This window comes from Lynx rufus, unplaced genomic scaffold (assembly GCF_022079265.1).
Source record: "Lynx rufus isolate CCGP_SWC_20201006 ecotype Redwood Valley unplaced genomic scaffold, mLynRuf1.p SCAF_1, whole genome shotgun sequence".
NCBI classification, from domain to species: Eukaryota; Metazoa; Chordata; class Mammalia; order Carnivora; family Felidae; genus Lynx; species Lynx rufus.
The window spans coordinates 188101785-188122747 of NW_025814823.1; the positions used below are offsets into that span (position 1 = coordinate 188101785).

The 20963-nt window shown below is 48.9% G+C and overlaps 1 protein-coding gene across 5 annotated transcripts in view; it reads left to right on the top strand.

Moving 5' to 3' along the window:
- Nucleotides 1–15629, top strand: part of CCNJL (cyclin J like) — a 58844-nt gene extending 43215 nt beyond the window's left edge. For all 5 annotated transcript variants that reach the window (XM_047091672.1, XM_047091663.1, XM_047091656.1 and 2 more), the window contains 3 exons: nt 9767–10069; nt 11889–12048; nt 13536–15629. In XM_047091672.1, coding sequence (XP_046947628.1) covers nt 9767–10069; nt 11889–12048; nt 13536–13959 — 887 coding nt within the window. In that variant the 3' untranslated portion in view covers nt 13960–15629. The remainder of the gene's footprint in view (nt 1–9766; nt 10070–11888; nt 12049–13535) is intronic.
- The last annotated feature ends 5334 nt before the right edge of the window (nt 15630–20963 follow it).

Here is a 20963-nt window from a genome sequence, read left to right on the forward strand (position 1 = left end):
ACTTGTGCTATCTCCTGAGCCTCCCTACCACTCTTTGAGGTATGGGTTTCTAAGTGATGGCCCGAAATCACACATGATATTGGAGAGGGCATTCTCAACCTGTTTCCAGTCAGGACCTCCCCCAGAATCTGGGCTCCCCTGGGTCACAACATTCTCAGCCCTCATTAAATATTCTCAGCTCACGTTAAATATATGTCTCTCCTGATAGCTACTTATCTCCCCCAAGGAAGGAAGAATCTGAGGAAGAAAGAATTAGCATCAGAAAAGTCTCCATTCAGCCTGGTCCTGCCTGGGAACAAATGGGCCCATACTTCCTCCCCTGGGTACTGGGAGAAAGCTCTCCACCACAGCTTCCTGTTTCCTCTTTGGCTCCAGCCATCTCTGTCTACTGCCTGGTCCTTCCCACAGTCACCTCCGAAGATACCAGGCCTACCCGGAGGGCCAGGCAAGGCTGGGAAGCCAGTGGAGTGGCCCTTTATCCCCTGACCTGCCTCCCTCACCTCCCTTTACCATCAGCACCTGACAGAGTAGGACAGAGGGCTCCTGAAGGGTGTGGGGCAGCCATGGGCCCTCAGTTCCTGTTCACATTTTTTCTCTTAGGTAAAAGAGAGGGGAAAACTTTAAAATAGGGGTATGGCCCTTCTTGGGGAACAGTAGCTTTGCCTGTTTTTAAAAGCGTTGCATTTCTTTAGGGAAGAAGAGGAACCAGCTGTTGCTTTAAAACCTGGTTTTCTTTAGCCAGGAAACTGTGGCCTCATCCCTGAGCCTCAGTGTAGCTCCTGAATGGGCAGCAGATAACCCCGGATGAGTGTGTAAAGAGGTGTCTTGCTGGGCATGAAGGGCTGTCTAGGGGGGAGTTCACAGCAAGCAGTACGTGAAGCAGACTGTAGTAGTGTGTGAGCAGCCCTGGGCCTGGACATCACAGATAGGGCGGCACTGACTTTTTATAGAATCCTACTCTGCACCGTTTTGTTTAGGAATTTTTCTGAAGGCAGTATAAAGGTTGATGATTGTTGGAGATGGGTGATGTATTCTTAGGGGTTCGTTAGAACATCTCTTTTTTTTTTTTGGTATTTAAATTTTTCCAAAATAAAACCTTTTTAAAGTTTATTTATTTATTTTTGAGAAGGAGGAAGAGTGTGAATTGGGGGAGGGACAGAGGATCCCAAGCAGGTCCTGTGTGGTCAGCACGGAGCCCAAGGCAGGACTCAAACTCCCAAACCGTGAGATCATGACCTGAGCCGAAATCAAGAGTCAGACGTTTAACCAACTGAGCCACCCAGGTGGCCCTAAAATAAAACATTTTTTTAAGCAGTTAAAGGTACTGTTTCTCTCAGCCCTAATTCAGAAAAGTCAGGAATCCTGTTTGGTCTGGTGAAGGCTTGAATGCTAGGACCATAGGTATAAGAAGAAAAGCCAGTCTTTAGAGTAGTCTGTTCATAGAGACAGAAAATGGAATGGTGGTTACCAGAGGAGGGGGCACAGGGACAGTGAGTTACTGGGTTTCATGGGTGTACAGTTTCCGTGTTGCAAGATGAGAAGAGTTCTCATGATTGGTTTGCACAACAATGTGAATGTACTGAATGCCACTGAACTGTATGGTTAAAATGGTGAATTTTATGTTATGTGCATTTTACCACAACAAACAAAAATGCTATTAAAAAAAGAAAAGGAAAAAAAGCCAGTCTGTGAGAGTCCCTCCTGAGGCTTGCTGGACTGACAGGGTCTTGCCACTTTGGTTGAGTCCGGCCACTTGGCTGGACTTGTGGTGGTCAGTCCAGTAATTGTGTGACATGCCAGGAATGGCTGGGGCTCTCCCGGTTGTCTGTGCATCAGAGTAGCAAGAGGACCCGGTCAGCCGGGTGTGCAAAGGGTCTTGTAGGGCATTATTTGCAGGTTTCACCACTGCCACCTACACTAAGGGTTCATGTGCCTGTGCCTGGCTGCAGACCCAGGCTGAGCGCTTCAGTAGTTTTAGGATTTTTTTTTAATCTTATAAGTGTGATGATAGGGCTCCCACTGGTCAAATTGGGAACAATGTAAACATCCAAAAAGAAAAATGTAGATAGAATGACAGAATTGTTAAAAATTCTTTTTCAACCCCAGTGTAATTACTTACTTATTCAGGAAAGAATTCTTCCTGGACGCCAAATCATTGAGTTAAAGTTTGGTGGGGGGATGCCTGGGTGGCTCATGGGTTAAGCGTCCGACTCTCGGTTTGGGCTGAGGTCATGATCTCACAGTTGCATGGGTTCGAGCCCCCATTGGGCTCTGTGCTGACGGTGTGGAGTCTGCGTGGGATTCTCTCTCTTCTCCCTCTCTCTCTCTCTGCCCCTCCCCTGCTTATGCTGTCTCTGTCTCTCTCTAAATAAATAAACTTAAAAAATAAAGGTTGTTGGGAAACAGGATATTCAGAGAGTCTGAAGGCGTCACCTCACAGATTACTTATTAATTTCACAGGAAAATGGTACCTTTAAAATGGAGAGATCTGGTGTCACCACCTTAACCAAGCGATCAAACGTAGCATCGCTATTGCCGGGACAAACTGACGTTATATAACTCCTGATGTGATCCGGTAAGAAGGACAAAACATCACCTCTGTAGTTTCCTTGCCCAAACTGTTTTATCATGAGGAAACAGTCCAGAATATGGGACATTTTTTTTAAGTAGTCTCTAGGCCCAATGTGGGGCTTGAACTCATGACCCTGAGATCAAGAATTGCATGCCCTACTAACTGAGCCAGCCAGGTGCTCCCAAAATATAGGACATTTTAGAAGAAAACTGGCCTGGGTTTATCTAGAGTCAGTGTCATGAAAAACAAAGAATGGGATTCAAAGATATAAGGGGACACCATGTGTGAGCTTTGTTGAACCTGGATCCAAAAAAAACAAAAGTTATAATAAAAGACATTTGGGGCACCTTAGGGGAAGTCAAATGTAGATTGAATATTAGAAAATGTTATTGCCGGGGCACCTGGCTGGCTCAGTCAGTGGAGCATGCAACCCTTGATTGCTCAGGGTCGTGAGTGCAAGCTCCATGCTGGGTGTGGAGCTTACTTAAAAAAAAAAAAAAAAGGAGGGCCCCTGGGTGGCTCAGTCGGTTAAGCATCCGACTTCAGCTCAGGTCATGATCTCACGGTCCATGAGTTCGAGCCCCGCGTCGGGCTCTGTGCTGGCAGCTCAGAGCCTGGAGCCTGCTTCTGATTCTGTGTCTCCCTCTCTCTCTGCCCCTCCCCCGTTCATGCTCTGTCTCTCTCTGTCTCAAAAATAAATAAACATTAAAATTTTTTTTTTTTAAAAAGGAAAGAGGGGCGCCTGGGTGGCTTAGTCAGTTGAGCATCCAACTTTGACTCAGGTCATGATCTCACACTCATGGGTTTGAGACCCATGTCAGGCTCTGTGCTGACAGCTCAGAGCCTGGAGCCTTGCTTTGGATTCTGTGTCTCCCTCTCTCTCTGCCCCTCCCCCACTCGCACTCTGTCTCTGTCTCTGTCTCTCTCTCTCTCTCTCTCTCAAAATAAATAAACATAATAATAAAAAAAATTTTTTTAAAGAAAAGAATGTTATTGCATTAATCCTGATGTTCTTAGAATTGGTAATAGCATCATGATTATATAGGAAAATGACTTCAGGGCTGTACACTGTCCAGGGCTGGCTTGTCACGTCTGTAACTTCATTAAAAATGGTCCAGCAAGGGGCGCCTGGGTGGCTCAGTCGGTTGAGCTTCCAACTTCGGTTCAGGTCATGATCTCACGGTCCATGAGTTCGAGTCTCGCATCGGGCTCTGTGCTGACAGCTCAGAGCCTGAAGCCTGCTTCAGATTCTGTGTCTCCCTCTTTCTCTGCCCCTCCCCCGTTCATGCTCTTTCTCTGTCTCAAAAATAAACAAACATTAAAAGAAAAATTTTAAAAAAAGAAATAGTCCAGCAAACTCAGTATTTATACACACACACACACACACACACACACACACACGGAATAAATGTGGCTCTAAGTCAGCAGTTGGTGAATCTGGCTGAAGGGTCCTCTGTGTTCATTATTTAATCTTTTCTGTGTATTTGAAAAATTTCCAAACAAAAAGTACATTAAAGGAGTTGAAGAGAGTCTGTGGCTCTGGTGTGACTTGGAAAGATTTGGACTTCTGTCCCCCACACCTCCCAGGGGACCTGCCTGAAGACTTCCAGGCATCTGTCGTCAGTGCAGCTTGTCGATAAGGAGCAGGCAGCTGAGTGGCGGTGCTTGGTTGCAGCAATGGGGACAAAAGGCTGGCCTGCTCACAGTCATGGGAGGAGGGGAGGAAATGTCTGCCAGGCACGTGCAACACCAGGAAACCCATAAAATCTTTTCTGGCTGTGAAGTGTATTGTGCTTGGGAATAGTTGCTAAGCTGGGGTCTGCTGGCCAGCAATTAAGAGCAGGGACTGTAAGGTCGCTCCTAGATGTGTGGAGCTAAGTTCTCTGAGCTTCTGGGGATCCGAACGCAACCTGCCTGGGAGGATCCAGTGCCCAACCCAGCATGAAGACTGCCCATGTGTGTGTGTTGGGTACTACTGAAGCACTTCCCATTCTGCGTGGCCATTTCATCTCCATGGGGGGCATATTCCTAAACAGGAAACAAACGGCCTGTGGAGTTTGGTGCTCTTAGGTCCAGCGCCAACTCTGAGGATTCAGACCCCACTCTGCCTGGCCCTGGCCCACAGTGTGGTGGGTCCCCAAGAAGCTTCTCCAGCCTGGGGAGCAGGTGAATTCAGATTCTTCAGTAATCCACAGCCCCTTCCATTTGAGGCTAATCCTCTTGGGCCTGGTGGCTGGGAAAAAGGCAGAGCTCTGAAAGGTTTGAAAAGCTCTGAGGGCAGGGAGGAAACTAATCTCACTGAGCACATCTGCCAGTTAGAATAGATTGCTGGCTGCCAGAAATGGTGTGGAAGAGTCTTAATGCCACCCTGAGTATGATGCATGTTTTTGCCGGGCTGTGACCTTCACCTTGCCACCTTCTGCCCTGGGGAAGAAAAGAGCACTTGTATCTACTTGTATCTACTGAGTGCCTGCTAACAGTGTTGGCTTAGTTCGGCACAAGGTTCAGGTAAAATTGGACAATTGTGCAAGAAAATTTTTTTTTTAATTTTTTTTTCAACGTTTTTATTTATTTTTGGGACAGAGAGAGACAGAGCATGAATTGGGGAGGGGCAGAGAGAGAGGGAGACACAGAATCGGAAACAGGCTCCAGGCTCTGAGCAATCAGCCCAGAGCCTGATGCGGGGCTCGAACTCACGGACCGCGAGATCGTGACCTGGCTGAAGTCGGACGCTTAACCGACTGCGCCACCCAGGCGCCCCTTTTCTTTTTAAGTTGTACAAAGAATATATGATCATGGGAGAAAAAATTAGGGAATACAGATAATCTGATATCATCGGAGAACAATTTAAATGGCCCTAAATTCAACTATCAACAGAGTACCTGGGTGCCTAGGTGGGTCAGTTGGTTAAGAGTCTGACTCTTGATTTCAGCCCAGGTCATGATCTCACTGTCATGAGATCTAGTCCCACCTCGGGCTCTGTGCTGAATGTGGAGCCTTCCCTCGCTCCCTCTCTCCCCCCTCACAGGGCACCTGGGTGGCTCAGTTAAGCATCCTACTCTTGGTTTTGGCTTGAGTCATGATCTCAGATTCGTGGGGTTCAAGCCCCACAATGGGCTCTGCACTGACAGCACCGAGCCTGCCTGCAATTCTGTCTCTCCCCCTCTCTCTCTGCCCCTCTCTCACTCTCTCAAAATAAGTAAACTTAAAAAGATTCTCTCTCTCTCTCTGTCTTCCACTTTGCCCCCTCCCCTGCTCACGCTCTCTCAAAACAAAACAAAACAAAACAAAACAAAACAAGAAAGAGAATACCATTCATTCTTTGAACGAATATTCATTGGGCAGCTACTCTGTATCAGGCACCGTGCTGGGACCTGGGGGCACAGCTGCAAATGGGTCAGACACGGTTCCTGTCCTCATGGGCTTAGGCCCATTAATGACCTATTGGTCAGGTGCTAGCCATTAATATCAATACTTGATATTAAGCAATCTGAGCATAAGAAGTGCCTTAATGACAGCCAGTGGCCTCTGAACCGACCACTGGAGGACACACAGGAAGGTGAGTGAAGGGATGAGCAATCCCAGCCGGAGGAGAGGTCCTGCATTTAGGGAGGGTGTGGGGGCTGGAGAGGCCTGGTCAGCCCTCCCCACCCCAGGATTTCCAGCCATACAGGAGGCTCTCCCGCCTTGGACAGCATTGATCTTGCCTGTCCTGCCTGAGTTGCCCATGTGTGCAAGACCAGGGAAGGTGTGAGCTGTGGAGGCGGTGCTGTGCCAGGCTTAGGCCCTGCTGGATAAGGGCTCTGGCAGCCGAGGCTCTGGGGTGGCTGTAAGCTGCATAGGAGCCAGTCAGCCATCAGTCTCCACTCTTTGCTGTTTTGTATATTTCCACTTGCTCAGTTCCTGCCCATCAAAGACCAGAGCCTCACATCACACCATCTTTGCCCACTTAGTGGACTCTTTTATTTTTTTTTCTTATTTTTTTTTTTAATTTTTTTTTTCAACATTTTTATTTATTTTTGGGACAGACAGAGACAGAGCATGAACGGGGGAGGGGCAGAGAGAGAGGGAGACACAGAATCGGAAACAGGCTCCAGGCTCTGAGCCATCAGCCCAGAGCCCGACGCGGGGCTCGAACTCACGGACCGCGAGATCGTGACCTGGCTGAAGTCGGACGCTTAACCGACTGCGCCACCCAGGCGCCCCTAGTGGACTCTTTTAAAGCTTGCAGAGAAAACAGAGACACTGGCTTCCCAGAGTCCAATGTTTCGTTTCTTGGTGACACTTTTTTGACATTTTTTTTGTTTTGTTTTTTGAGAGAGAGAGACAGAGCATGAGTGGGGGAGGGGCAGAGAGAGGGAGAAACAGACTCTGAAGCCGTCTCCAGGCTCTGAGCTGTCAGTACAGAGCCTGACACGGGGCTCCAGCTCCCAAACTGTGAGATCGTGACCTGAGCCAAAGTCAGACACTTAACCGACTGAGCTACCCAGGTGCCCCTCTTGGGGACATTTTTTGAGGCCTTCCTGAGAAATGTGTTGTATCTGCTATAAGGCAGCCTGAAGCGGCTACTTCCTCATCTCTCCTAAGAAGCATGAAAGTCTGGTGAGAACTGGGTCACAGGGTACTCACAGTTGTGCACAGGTGTGCGGACCCTTTGTCACATGCTCTCTGAGCTCAGCTGGGCCACCCCACCGCTTCTTCCAACACTCACTCAGCAGTGTTCTGCCCCTGCTTAGGCTGGGCTTGGAGGCTACAGGCGACCACACCAAAGCCAGGCCTCAGGGATCACCATGTGATGTGGGGGTTGGCCAGAACAAGGACAGTGGTCAGGGAAGGCTTTCAAGGGTGAAGGGTAGGGAGAGGTTGGCAGAGTGAACAGGGGAAGGGGAAGGGTGATCCAGGCTGTGTAGATAGATGAAGGCTCATGGGGAAGGGGGGCACGGGGCTTTCGGAGAGTGCAGTGACAGAGGCCTCAGCCAGGTGTGCGTGGTTTCCTCAGGGTGAGGTGGGTTTAGGCTGGGGGGCCTGCAGCCGCCCCACCTGCAGAGCTTTCCCCAGTGGGAGCTGCCACTGGAGCTCTCCACCACTGGTGACCGCTGGGGATTGTTCTGTAAATACCTCAGTTCCCTTGACCCTTGAGGATAACTCAAGATTCGTGTTTAATTTTTGTTTGTATCTAACTCTATGTGGCTTTATTTCATGGCATTTGTTTCCAGGATCTTCTGGTATTTACTCATTGTTCCTTCAGAGGAACCTTCTGAGCCGTGTGACGTGCCTGTTTGTGGGGTTTCACATCTTTTTGCCACTGCCCATGGATATGAGTATATCCCAGTTATCTATTCCTGCCAAACAAATCATCCCTAAACTTGGTGATTTAAACAACAGTGATATGTGGGAAGCCTGAGTGGCCCAGTCGGATAAGCAACCAGCCTTCAGCTTAGGGCATGATCTCCTGGTTTGTGAGTTCGAGCCCCACGTCGGAGGGGTTCCAGCTCAGAGCCTGGAGCCTGCTTGGGATTCTCTCTCACCCTCTGTCTCTCTGCTCCTACCTCCTCTTTCTCTCTTAAAAATAAATAAATAAACACTAAAAAACAAAACAAAAAAACAGCAATGTGGGTTGCATGGGGTTTCCTCTGCTGGTTTCACCTATGCTCATTCAAACAGCGCTGGAGGGGCTGGGCTAGAAGGTCCTGGATGGTCTCGTTCTCATGTCTGAGAGTTGGCGCTGGCTATCACCTGGGTTCCTCTGTTCTTGTGGCCTCTCCACCTCCAGCAGGCTAGGCTTGCTTCCTTACATGATGGTCTCAGCATGGCACTCCAAGGGAGGAAGAAGGTGGGAGTTGCATGGCCTCTTTAAAGCCTCACCTCAGAAGTCCATAGTGTTACCCCCACCCCAGTTGCATTAAGATATAATTGACACATAATGTCATGTTAGTTTTCAAGTGTATAAAAATGATTTGATATATGTACCTATTGTACGCATGTAAGTTTAGTTGACATCCATCATCTCACACAGTTACAAATGTTTTTCTAATGATAAGAACTTTTAAGATCTCTCTTAGCAGCTGTCAAATACACAGTACAGCATTGTTAACTAGTCACCATACTGTACCTTACATCCCTGGGACCAATTTATAGCTGGAAGTTTGTACCTTTTGACCCCCTTCACAAGTTTCTGCCATCCCTGCCTCTGGTAGTCACCAGTCAGTTCTTTGTACCTTTGAGTTTGGCTTTTTCAGATTCTGCATGTAAGTGAGATAGATCATGCAGTATTTGTCTTTCTCTGCCTGATTTATTTCACTTAGCATAATGCCCTCAAGGTTTATCCATGTTGTCGCAAATGGCAGGATTTCCTTCTTTGTATGGCTGAATATTATTCTATTGTATATAAATACCGCGTTTTTTCTGTCCATCAGTGTATACTCAGGTTGTTTCTCAGTCTTAGCTATTGTAATTAATGCTGCAGTGAACACAGGGGTACGGATAACTTCAAGATCAATGCTGCAGTGAACACAGGGGTACGGATAACTTCAAGACCCTTTCTGGCTTTCCTCCCTTTCCTGTCTTCTCCCACTTACCAGTCTTTCCTAGGCTCACCTCCTAAGCAAACTGTTTCTGAGGGAATCCAAGCTGAAAAGCTATTGACAGGGTTTGAACCCAGTACTGAGGACAGTGGAGAGCCATTGAAGGGCTTTTCTATATGTGGGGGGACAGGATCAAATTTGCAAGGTCATTCTGACTATGGCTGTCTGACCCCGTGACCAGTCCTGACATTGTGTTCATGAGGACCAGGCAGGAGTGGAGAGAGGGCTCCCTCATCCTCCAGGCCCTCACTGCTGTTTCTAACTGCCATGGAGTGCCTTCTTTGTTCCACGTGCTGGTCTGAACATGTGGTGTGCATTTTCTTGTTGTATCTGACAAAACCCTTAGGTTCCATTTTATAGATGAGGGAACTGAGGCATGGAAAGGCCTCTGTGCACAATCACCTGTGCACAATCACACAGCTGGACGTGATGACTTGGGGATTTAAGCGCAGGGTTGGCAGATCCAAAATGTGTGTTTTTAGTCGCTTGGCAGTGGGGCCTTTTGGCTGTCTGTGCTCCGTGCCAGCACTGTCCAGGCACCGTGAGGTGGGCCTTTGCTTCCTGGGTGCAGGCAAGTGCTGTCTTCCAGTAACGTCTGCTTCTCCTGCAGGTAAGTTCGAGGACAGGGAAGACCACGTGCCCAAGCTGGAGCAGATAAACAGTACGAGGGTCCTGAACGGCCAGAACTTCACCCTCACCAAGAAGGAGCTGCTCAGCACAGAGCTGCTGCTCCTGGAAGCCTTCAGCTGGAACCTCTGCCTGCCCACGCCCGCCCACTTTCTGGACTACTACCTCTCAGCCTCCGTCAGCCAGAAGGATCGGCACTGCCACAGCTGGCCCGCCACCTGCCCCCGCAAGACCAAAGAGTGCCTCAAGGAGTATGCCCACTACTTCCTAGAGGTTACCCTGCAAGGTGCGGTCGGGACCCGGTAGCCCCTTCCCCCCACACACAGAGGCTGGGATCTGAGAGGCATGTCCACCCAGGGAGTCCTTGCTGACCGGGGCCCATCCACCCAGATCACTCCCACTTCTCAGGGGATACACAGAGAAGGAGCTAGGATTCTCCCAAAGTACTGCCAACACCATGTAAAGGAGAAATAAAGCAGCTGATATACATACAGGCAGCCGGCACCCTACAAACTTACTGATCACCTGGTAGTTTTTCTTACAGTAACCTGGAACATTCCAAGTGATCCAAATGGGAGAGATTTGCAAGTAGGTCATTTTGGAAGAGCAGTCGTCGTACAGATAGGGTGGGGGAGGGGGTATGTTTTAGTAATAAAGTTCAGCAATAAAGTTATCCTGTTTGGGGACCTCATGTGAATCCCACTCTTCCCGTTGTCTTAATATCTAGGTACTAGGTAAAATACCAGGTCAGAAATACTGTTGATACAATACCCAGTAACCCACCACAAACCAAAATGGTCCCAAGTAACAATGTAAACAGTTACAGGGGTGCCCGGGTGGCTCAGTCGGTTGGGCGTCTGACTTTGGCTCAGGGCATGGTCTTGCAGTCTGTGAGTTCAAGCCCCATGTCGGGTTCTGCAGTGACAGCTCAGAGTCTGGAGCCTGCTTCAGGTTCGTCTCCATCTCTGCCCCTCCCCTGCTCTCACTGTGTGTCTCTTTCTCTCAAAAATAAAATAAAAACGTTAAAAAAATTTAAAAAACCAATATAAACAATTACAATATCAGGCATTAATTGAGCATGTACCATGTGCCAGGCACCTTATTGTAGTGCTTTGTGTATATTATGTCATTGAATTTCACAATGACTCCCCATGAAAATCACTTCTGTTATTCCTGTTTTACCAATCCGTTTCCTCAACTGATGCTCAAGAGGTGAAGTAACTTACCCAAGGTCATTGCTAAGATTTGAATCTGAGGCATCTGACTCTGTAACTGTGCCTGTAACTGTAATGCCACCTGCCTTGACTCAGACTTTCACAGGCAAATGTGGAAGTCATCAAAAATCATAAACAATGTAAGACAGGATGATAATGCACAAATAACCAGTGTCATTCACACAAAGAGTGGAAATTTGAACAGTTTGCCTTTGCACATAAGTAGTGCCAGACTTTGCCATGTTGCCAGATATCTTAGTAGGACATTAAGATTCATTTCACAACATATACATATACCAAAAGATCATGTTGTACACCTTAAATGTGCATAGTTTTTTTATTTGCCAATCATATGTCAGAAAAGCTGAGATGGGGGAAGATTCCTCCATAAACTAAGTCAGGTGCTGGTTTTAGTTATGTATATCAAATGTTTGTGACCATTTATTCATTCAACAAATTTTTATTGGGTGCTCACTGTAAGCCAGGCTTTGTTACCATCAATAAGTAGCCTGTAGTCATGCCCCAAAACAGAAGCTTTTGAAATGCTGTGTCATTCGCCACTAACAGCCAAAGAAGAGACACATGTTTTGTGGTTCTCTTTGTAGCCCATCAGCAAGCCCCTCGCAGCCCCCAGAAGTTAGGGCGAAATTTTGAAAAATCATTACCCTAGGCTGACACCAGAAATCCCAGACCGAGAGCCAAGGTGTTTAAGATTCAGGAATGGAACTTCATACTGTTTCTAATTTTTCATCTTGTGTGTGTATTCAGCAATGAACAGCCTTGAACCTAATCACTTGTCTGCCAGTTCTCAGGAAGCACAAGGCAGGAAGGAGGGCCACTGGGACTCCAGAGTGAGGCTCTATGAAGCCGACTTCTGTGATTCTCTTTCAGATCATATTTTCTACAAATTCCAGCCTTCTGTGGTGGCCGCAGCCTGCGTTGGGGCCTCCAGGATTTGCCTTCAGCTTTCCCCCTACTGGACCAGAGACCTACAGAGGATCTCAAATTACTCTCTGGAACATCTCAGCACATGCATTGAAATCCTGCTGGTGTAAGTTCCATCCCTGATCTTTCTTTGTTTCCAAAATAATCGAGGCACTTGCTCTGGAGACCCACCTCAGGAGATCTCTCAAAGTCAGAGGGTTAGGGTAGTTCCCTGAGCTAGTGTCTCACAGGAAGTGAGCCATTGTGACTCCTGATAGAATGAGGTTTGCGGAGTTGGTCCTTCCTATTTTGGGTAGCTTTGAATTTGTGATTTTAAGGTCAAGGAGGTGGGGAGAAGAGAAGGTGATGGACACATCCTTCTGAGTGTCTGGGCTGTTTGCTCTGAATCCCCGTGTGCCAGTCAGTCTTATGGGTGATTACACTGAGAGACTTATAATCAGCTACTTTGATTAGATGTGGCCACAAAGCTGACCTCTTAGCCAGCTACATAAGAGGCCGTGGCCTCCTCGCAAGGGTCCCTGGGAAGCTTGGTGAGGACATGTTCAGTGTATCAGAGAGGGTACAAAGAGGCAGCACAGACCCAACACCATGAAACTGATATTGAAGGTGCAGGTGTTCACTGGTGACCACAAGGAGGAGACAGGACAGAGAACCCCAGCCTGGCTGCTGCCCATCCCTCTTCCCCCCAGCATATGGCAGCATCTTCTGGATGCTGGCCCTACTGACCATGGGGCCAGGCCCCTGGAGAACTGCCTCTCAGCCTCCTGATATGGGAAGCTGTGCCAGTAGCTGCCTTCGTCTCATCCCTGTGTGAACTGTCTGCCCTGCTCTCTGGGCCTTGTTTTAAAATCTTTGCTTGTAGAAGGTGCCCAGAAACAGAGCATATGGTCTGATCTGAGTGCAGATAGGTGCCCCCAGATTCTTGGCCACCAGCCCTGCCTCTTCACCATGGTTGTGGCTCTGGGATGATCCTCTTCTCAGATCAGCAGCCTCCCTTTGCTCCTGTCTTACCTGAGCCTCTAATAGATTTGTTATTTCAAAAAGCTTTATGGGAAGCTTTTTTTTTTTTTTTTTTTTATGGAAATAAACCTGTTGGTTCCCTTTCCAGAAGGTGAAACTTAGACCCCAGGGGCAGCTTGCTTGGGATCTGTTTGCAGGTGCCTTGAAGGCAGAGATGCTCATCTAAGTGCCGGGCCCTGTGCCAGATGCTGGGGATGCAGTGATGAGCAAGAGCAGAGGGCCCCCTCCCCCTGGAGCTCGTGCTCGGCACAAGGGACTAGGTGGTAACACAGAAGTTATCATCTGGGGGGTTGATCGCTGAGATAGGGCAGTACAGAGGCTTGGGGGGACAGCTAGAGTCTGGGATCAGAAGGGGTTTTCTGTAGGAGACAGATCCGGGTGTAGGTGTGAGGCCTGAGTTTAGTCAGAGGACAGGGGAGGCAGTGCTACAGGCAGTGGGTGTGGGCTGGGTACCACCCTGAGCTCACAGCACACAGATCTCGAATCCCATTTAGCAAGGGAGGGAGGGGCACACTCAGGTGTCTGCTGCTGTGGCCTTGGACCTCAAGTCTCACCTAGGTCCTTTCCTTTCAGAGCTTATGACAATGTCTTCAAGGATGCTGTTGCGGTCAAGAGCCAGGCCTTGGCAATGGTGCCTGGCACGCCCCCTGCCACCACCCAGGTGTTGTTCCAGCCACCCTCCTACCCCACGCTGAGCCAGCCGACGACACCAGCCCTGGCGCCATTTCAGACCCCCGTGCAGGACCTATGCTTGGCCTATCGGGACTCGCTGCAGGCTCATCGCTCTGGGAGCCTGCTCTCAGGAGGCTCTGGCTCCTCCCTCCATGCCCTGTACCCCACCCTCCAGCCCCTGGACGTGTGTCCCGTGTCCCTCCCCACGCCCCTCAGCATGCAGATGGCCATCGCGGCTGAGCCCAGGCACTGCGTCACCACCACCTATGGAAGCAGCTACTTCAGCGGAAGCCACGCGTTCCCCACGGGCTGTTTCGACAGATAGGGCACCTTTGGGCCACACAGGGAGCCCTTGGAGACCCACCTGGGCAGAGGACGAGGACACAGGTGAGGGGAGCTCAGCGGAGTGAGGCAGTGGGGAGGCCATCCCCACAGAGCCTCATTGTTACCCTTGAACGGAGAGGGTTCATGTTCTTTTTAAATAAAGCTGACCCCCAGCAAAACAGTCCATGACAACCTCCCCCGAGAGCATTCCTCTGGAAAGCGTCTTCCACATATGTAGCTGGGGTGCAGGGGGGTGGCTCGGCCACCACCCTCTGGAGGAGGGACCCCCTGAATTGAGAAAGACTTGGTGAGAGGCCAGGAGACTGGAAACTGGATGCAGACTGCCAGTCCACGAGCATGTTTGGTTTTTAGCATCAAAGACTTCTTTACTTCTGGCCAGTGGCAGCTACACTGAAAAAGAAGGGGACTGCATGATGTATCCTCAGGACCCCAGCAGGTGCCGCATTGGGTGCTCTTTCCCTGCCTCCATACAGAAGAGCTGTGTGTGTGTGTATGCCTAAGCGTCGGCCTTCTGAGGCACGGCGGGCGGCTGTCTTGCCTTTGTTGTCGGACCTAAAACCTTATTAGGCCTTTTAGATATCTCACATGCTGCTGCTTCCTGAAGTGACCTAGCTTTCTGTTCAGTAAGATATCTTGTTTACATAGTGTATCAGGGATTTTACGATACTTGAAAATTCCTTAGGAGAGAAAAAATGTTGATCGCCACACTGCCTGTCCCATGCAAGGGCTGTAGGTTCGGACTCAGCTTGTAACAACAAGCAGGTGGTTGGGGAGAGCAACTCCCCAGGCTCTCAGTTCAAGAAGATTCCACATCTTGGATGCTGTGTTCACCTGTAGAACTTTGACAGCCACCCAGAGGAGAAGCGGTTGAAAGGTAGACAGAGGTTTACAACCAACAACCCTAACCCCGCTCCACCAGGTGCTTACGGTGTGTGAGTTTGGCTAATAGGGAAGGCTAATAATGTGGAATGTTTGCTTCGTGCCAGCTGGAGTCGGGGAGCGGGGCATGGACAGGGGTGTGTGTCACAAATACAGGCAAGCAATTGGTTGGATCGAAAGCCAGTGTTTGGGCACCTACAGCAAGAGGGCCCTCAGGAAGACTCTCATAACCATGTGCAATATGTTTTTATTCTGACTCATGGCTTGTGCTAGTTGTGTTTTTTTGGTTTGTTCCGAGTCGGGGCGACACACTGTTCACCCATCAGAACTGGGAGGTGTAAAGAACAACGGAGACATTTTTTTTGTTTGTTTTAAGAAGAACCCATCTTGGTTTTCTTGGCTTATTTGCCCGTCAGTGCAGGAGACTGGCTCGGGGACTATCAGGAAGGCGGCCTTGTGCTGCTGAATTGGATCCGAAGGTGATTTTCAGAGCAGATGAAGGCTTCGGTGTGGAAGCAGAATAAGAAGAGGTAACGCGAATAAGGCACCGGTGCCGCTGTGTCACATGAGTGTAGGAAGACTACATGTTTGTTTGTTGCTTTTCTCTTTTTTCCTTTGCCAACCTCCTTCTGTTTATGTGAGACTGGTTTGGATTCCAAGTTGTTGTGTCTGTCTGGCCTGGGACTGGGGCTTGTGAAGGGCCCCCCAGTAGAGCCTCACAGCCAGCCCAGCACGCAGAAGAAGGCGTCTTGCAATAAACAGATCACCTGCTCCTGGTCTCCGTTCTTTTCCTGGCCTTCGACTCTCAGCCAGCCCTGTCGGTGTCTCCGCTCCCGCCGAGAGGCTGTGGGGGGGTGGGCTCTACAAGACTGGCTCCTGTGGAGGTGGGCCTCTCTGGGGACACCCGGAGTAGAGCTTAACACCCCTGCCCTACCGCTAGTAGTCAGGGTTCCCCAGAGAAACAGCCCATCATATCTGAGAGATTTATTTATTTGCTATGTTTTAATGTTTATTTATTTTTGAGAGAGAATGAGCACGTGCGTGCATGAGCCGGGAAAGGGCAGAGAGAGAGCAAACGAGAAAGAATCCCAAGCAGGCTCCATACTGTCAGCACAGAGCTCAACACGGGGTTCAAACCCTCAAACTGCGAGATCATGACCTGAGCCTAAATCAAGATTTGGATGTATATCCGACCGAGCTACCCAAGCACCCCAGAGAGATTTATTTTAAGGAATTGGCTCACACAGTGGGGGCTGACAAGTTAGGAATTTGTAGGGCAGGCCAGCAGGCTGGAAATTTGGGTAAGAGTGGATGTTTCAGTTGAGTCCAAAATCTGTAGGGCAAGCCAGAAACTCAGGATTTCTGTTACAGTCTCTGAAGCAGAATTCCTTCTCCAGGAAACCTGTTTTTTGCTCTTAACAGCCTTCACCTGGCTGGATGAGGCCCACCCACGTGGAGAGGAGTCTCCTTTACTTAAGGCCTACTGATTGTTAAATATTAGTCACATCTACAAAATGCCTCCACAACAACATCTAGATTAGTGTCTGAACTGCCACACACCATAGCCTAGCCAAGCTACCACGTAAAATTCACCACAACCACTTACTAGCTGTCCGGAGGGAGTTGACTCAACTGTTCTGAGCCTTAGTCTTCTCACCTGTTAAAATGGGGGTGAGAACACTTGCTTCACAGGGTTCTCATGAGGATTAAGCAACATAAAGTATGTCAAAGCCAAACACAAGGTCTACTTTAAGATGTACCATTATTTTATGCACCAGTGAGAGAATTCAAGAAAAAGTCACCAACTAAGCCATGACAGTGTTTAAGATACTGCTGATTAAATAGTGTACTCTTATTTCAGGAACGTTAACACACAAAAATATGTGTATCATAGAATGGATGGACTATATATCTGCAATTATGGAGAGTGTCAGACTCTTTTCTGACAGGAAGAGAGCCCTGCCCTCTACCCACCCAGGTTCCTGCAGGAGAGCCATCCTGGAGATCTGGTGTCCGTGTGGAGCTGAGTGGTTCTCACTAAGCATGGATGCCTTTAGTTAGGAAGGAGAGGTGTGGGGAGAGCTGCCCAGGGCATGAAGCTGACGTCCAGCCCCAGGAGGTGTTTGGGAACCGTGTGTGTGTGCAGGCAGGGCTGGGCTGGGGGCAGTACTCTCCATCTGCCATGATCAAGTCAGGCAAGGCAGGAAGCTAGTCTAGGTGTTGGGGACTCGACAATAAGGCAAATTCTGGGTTTACCAAGAATACCCACTTTACTGTGCCTCTGTCTTTAGGCTTCAGGTTCTCCACCTGTTACCATAGAGATGGTTGAGTTGATGGGTGGTTTTCGAGCACTAAAGGGAAACTGAGCCACAGAGGCCCTGGGCCCCTGCCTTTCTTCAACCAGAGGGATCCACTTGTACCTCTCCCACACATGGGTGTTCTGTGTTAGATTTCCTAAGTTCCCATGCTGGGCAGTAGTTCGGAAAGCTTGAAAAACACAGAGATGATTGAGGTGCCTGGGTGGCTTAGTCGGTGGAGCATCTGACTCTTGATTTCGACTCAGATCATGATCTCACGGTTCGTGGGTTCAAGCCCCACACTGGGTTTTGCGCTGACAGTGAGGAGCCTGCCTAAGAGTCTCTTTTCTCTCCCTCTCTCTCCCTCTCTCTCTCTCTCTCTCTCTCTCTCTCTCTCTGCCCCCACTTGTACTCCCCCACTTGTACTATCTCTCTCTCAAAATAAAAACAAACAAAAAGAAAAGCATAGAGGTGGCTTTAAAGGCCCTGCCAGGGCTGACATCTAGTTCAGTCCAGAGATTTTCAAACCTGAGCAAGCTGCAGAATGACCTGAAATCTCCAAGAGGAGTGGGGCCTGAGAATCTGCGTTTTAGCTGGCTTCCCAGGGATTCAGATGCAGGTTTTCTTTGAAGTTCCAATAAAGGACTGAATGTGCAGGCCCTGGATTGTGGGCCCAAAAGAGAGTAAGGAAACCGCATCCCCGGCTGAATTTCTGCACCATCTGAGTTCCAGACCTAGACTTTGTTCCATATTTAGTTGTCTGTGTTTTATGCAGTATTTCTGTGTGAAAGGTTTGGACATGCAGATCCATTTTCCTAGGAGAACCGGCTTCCCTTCAGGTTTAACATCACCAGTGCCTGGATTAGGGTTGGGGTCAAGGTTCCACAGCCCTCTGGGTTTAGAGTCCATCTCTCCAAAGCCATCTGTTCTGTCATGTGAATACTCTTCTCCCTTAATCCTTTAGATCAGTGATTCTCAGCAGAGCTCACTTTTGCCCCCTAGAGGACATTTGGCAATGCCTGGAGACATATTTGGTTGTCCCCACTGTGGTGGCTGGGGGCCAGTGGATAGAGGCCAGGGATGCTGCTCAACATCCCACAGCCCAGGAAAGCCTCCACAATAAGAACTGTCGAGCCCCAAACAACAACAGTACAAGGTTAAGAAACCTCAACTCCCGTGTCATCTCCCAAAGAGGTCTCTGTAACAACCCTAGTCACTCATTACTCTTCCTTTTCTCCATAGCTGTTCAAGCCATTTGAAATGATCTTTTTAGTTTGTGAACTTGGTTTGATGGCTGTGCCCTAAGCTACTTTCCCCCCCAGTAGAATATAAAGAATATTATCACCTGGTGGTGGTGGCAGTAATCATAGCAGCTGACATTTATTGAGCATTTACTATGTATGTATAAAGTGCTATGCTAAGGCGTTTGCTCATATTTTTGGTAACCATCTTAGTAACCCTACAAGGTAGGAACTGTTATTGGCTATATCTTACAGATCAGAGAATGGGGACACAGGTTATTTGCCTGAGGACAGCAGTGGGGAAGGAAGGAGACACAATTCAAAAACAGGCAGTCCAGGGGCGCCTGGGTGGCGCAGTCGGTTAAGCGTCCGACTTCAGCCAGGTCACGATCTCGCGGTCCGTGAGTTCGAGCCCCGCGTCAGGCTCTGGGCTGATGGCTCAGAGCCTGGAGCCTGTTTCTGATTCTGTGTCTCCCTCTCTCTCTGCCCCTTCCCCGTTCATGCTCTGTCTCTCTCTCTGTCCCAAAAAAAAAAAAAAAAAAAAAAAAAAAAAAAAAACAGGCAGTCTGAATCTGCCCTGCCGCCTTGTAGTACCTCACTCAAGGGTTTTGAATGAGTGAAAGGTGGCGTGACTGTCCCAGCGGGCCATCTCACTCACCTGGTGGGGAAGACATGGCAGAATAATGGATATAGATTCATAAGAGTTGCCAGGCGTCCATGCTCCTGATGTACTGGGTGGCAGGCCTTCTCAGAGTGTGCTCACCAGCAGACAGAGATATAGAAACAGCTTCTCGCACATCTGCCACGAGCTAATGTGATCTATGGCTCCATCTGTCTGTCCCCAGCAGGCTCTGATTTGGGAGGAGTTCCCTGAACCCCATCTGTGAAGGTGGGAGCAGGCTTGGGGCTTTCCCAGAGCATCCCCCGGGGAGGAACCTAACCTGTCTCTGGGCTGGCTCTGGCAATCCCTGGCCCTAAGTGCCTAGGAAAGAATCTAACAGCCCTCATTCACCTCATTTTTTGTTCCTCAGGGAAGACTTTTGTGACTTGAATTTCAGCAGAAAGGCCATAGCATTTTGCAGGAGTCTCAAGTCCAGATGCCTGCCAGGACCAGGCAGGTAACATAGTGAATCCAGCTGGGTGATTGAGAGGGTGTGATGTGGTCAGTACTGTGTTGAAACCAGTGTCTCCCTAGAGGATATAGCTCCTACTCTGTTCTGGTCAATTATTGCCTTTCAAGGGTGTAAGCTCCACATTGCGGAATCTTCAGGAACCTCTAGGAAACCTATTAACTTTTCATTTAATTTAAAAATTAAATTAAAAAAATTATTAACACAACAGAAGACCAATAAAACACATCGTAAGTTAGAGTAGTTCTTGGGCTGGAAGCATGCTACTTCTGGTATATAGACCAGAACATTAGGCCAGGAGGTCTCAGTTTGTCTGCTCTTAGCTAGATGACTTTGGGAAAAGCCACCTCTCCACTCTGACTTCTGTCTCCTCATTTATAAGGTGGGAAGGGTATCAGCTTGGGCTACACTTCAGATTTATGATAACAAAACATGGAATATATGGTATCGTTATTCAACAGTGAGTTCTGTGAGAAAGAATGTGAATAAGTGGGCCTCTCCCTTCTTTGGGGATGCAGGTGAGTCTCTGAGCTTCACTTCTTCTGACCAAGCTCTAGCTTCTAAGGAAGAACTGGGCCAGTGCTGACCAGTGTTTCAGGCTGCTGTCCTTGCCCGGGATACAAGGGACAGGATACACAGGAGGTCATGCCTTCTGCAAAATGGGAGGATTGGGACTGGAGTAGTCAGTCTCCAAAGTTATGCCTGGCTGGGGAGCACTTCACAGTGACAGTTCTCCAGGTCTGGGGTGCAGCCTGCGCTATCCTCTCACCAGGACCCTCAGGAGATGCTCATGCACAGCCAGGTTTGCACGCTTCTCCCCGCTGTAAGTGCTCTGACCCTGTGTGTGCCCATTCTCCCAGTAGAACCACCAAGAGAGTCCCTTAATAGCTGTTTGGTGAGCACTTACTATGTTCCAAGGCCTGTACTTGACACTTTCCTCATGCTCTCTTACTCCCCCTATTCTTTTTTTGTCCTCACAGCATCACCCAGAGCTAATATTGTTATCACCATTTTCCAGATGACGATACTGGGGCTGAGGAAGCCTCAAGGTCTCAATATGGGTGAGTGGTAGGAATGGGTTTCACATTTAGAAATGCTTGAGGAGCCCATGTGACCTCCAGCGCCATGTCACCCTTAGATGACACATACACACGGCCACAAAAGCCCAATCACTCAGGATCTCACTGCCCACCCCTTGCCCCAACGGGCAACATACACTCACACTTTGGTGATCTCAGGGCAGCAGCTGGGTGGTGGAGCGCCACCTAGTGGTGGTCTTAAAAACCGCTCTCGAGGGGCACCTAGGTGGCTGAATCGGTTAAGCGTCCGACTTCAGCTCAAGTCATGATCTCACGGTTTGTGAGTTCGAGCCCCGCATCAGGCTGTGTGTTGACAGTTCAGAGCCTGGAGCCTGCTTCAGATTCTGTGTCTCTCTCT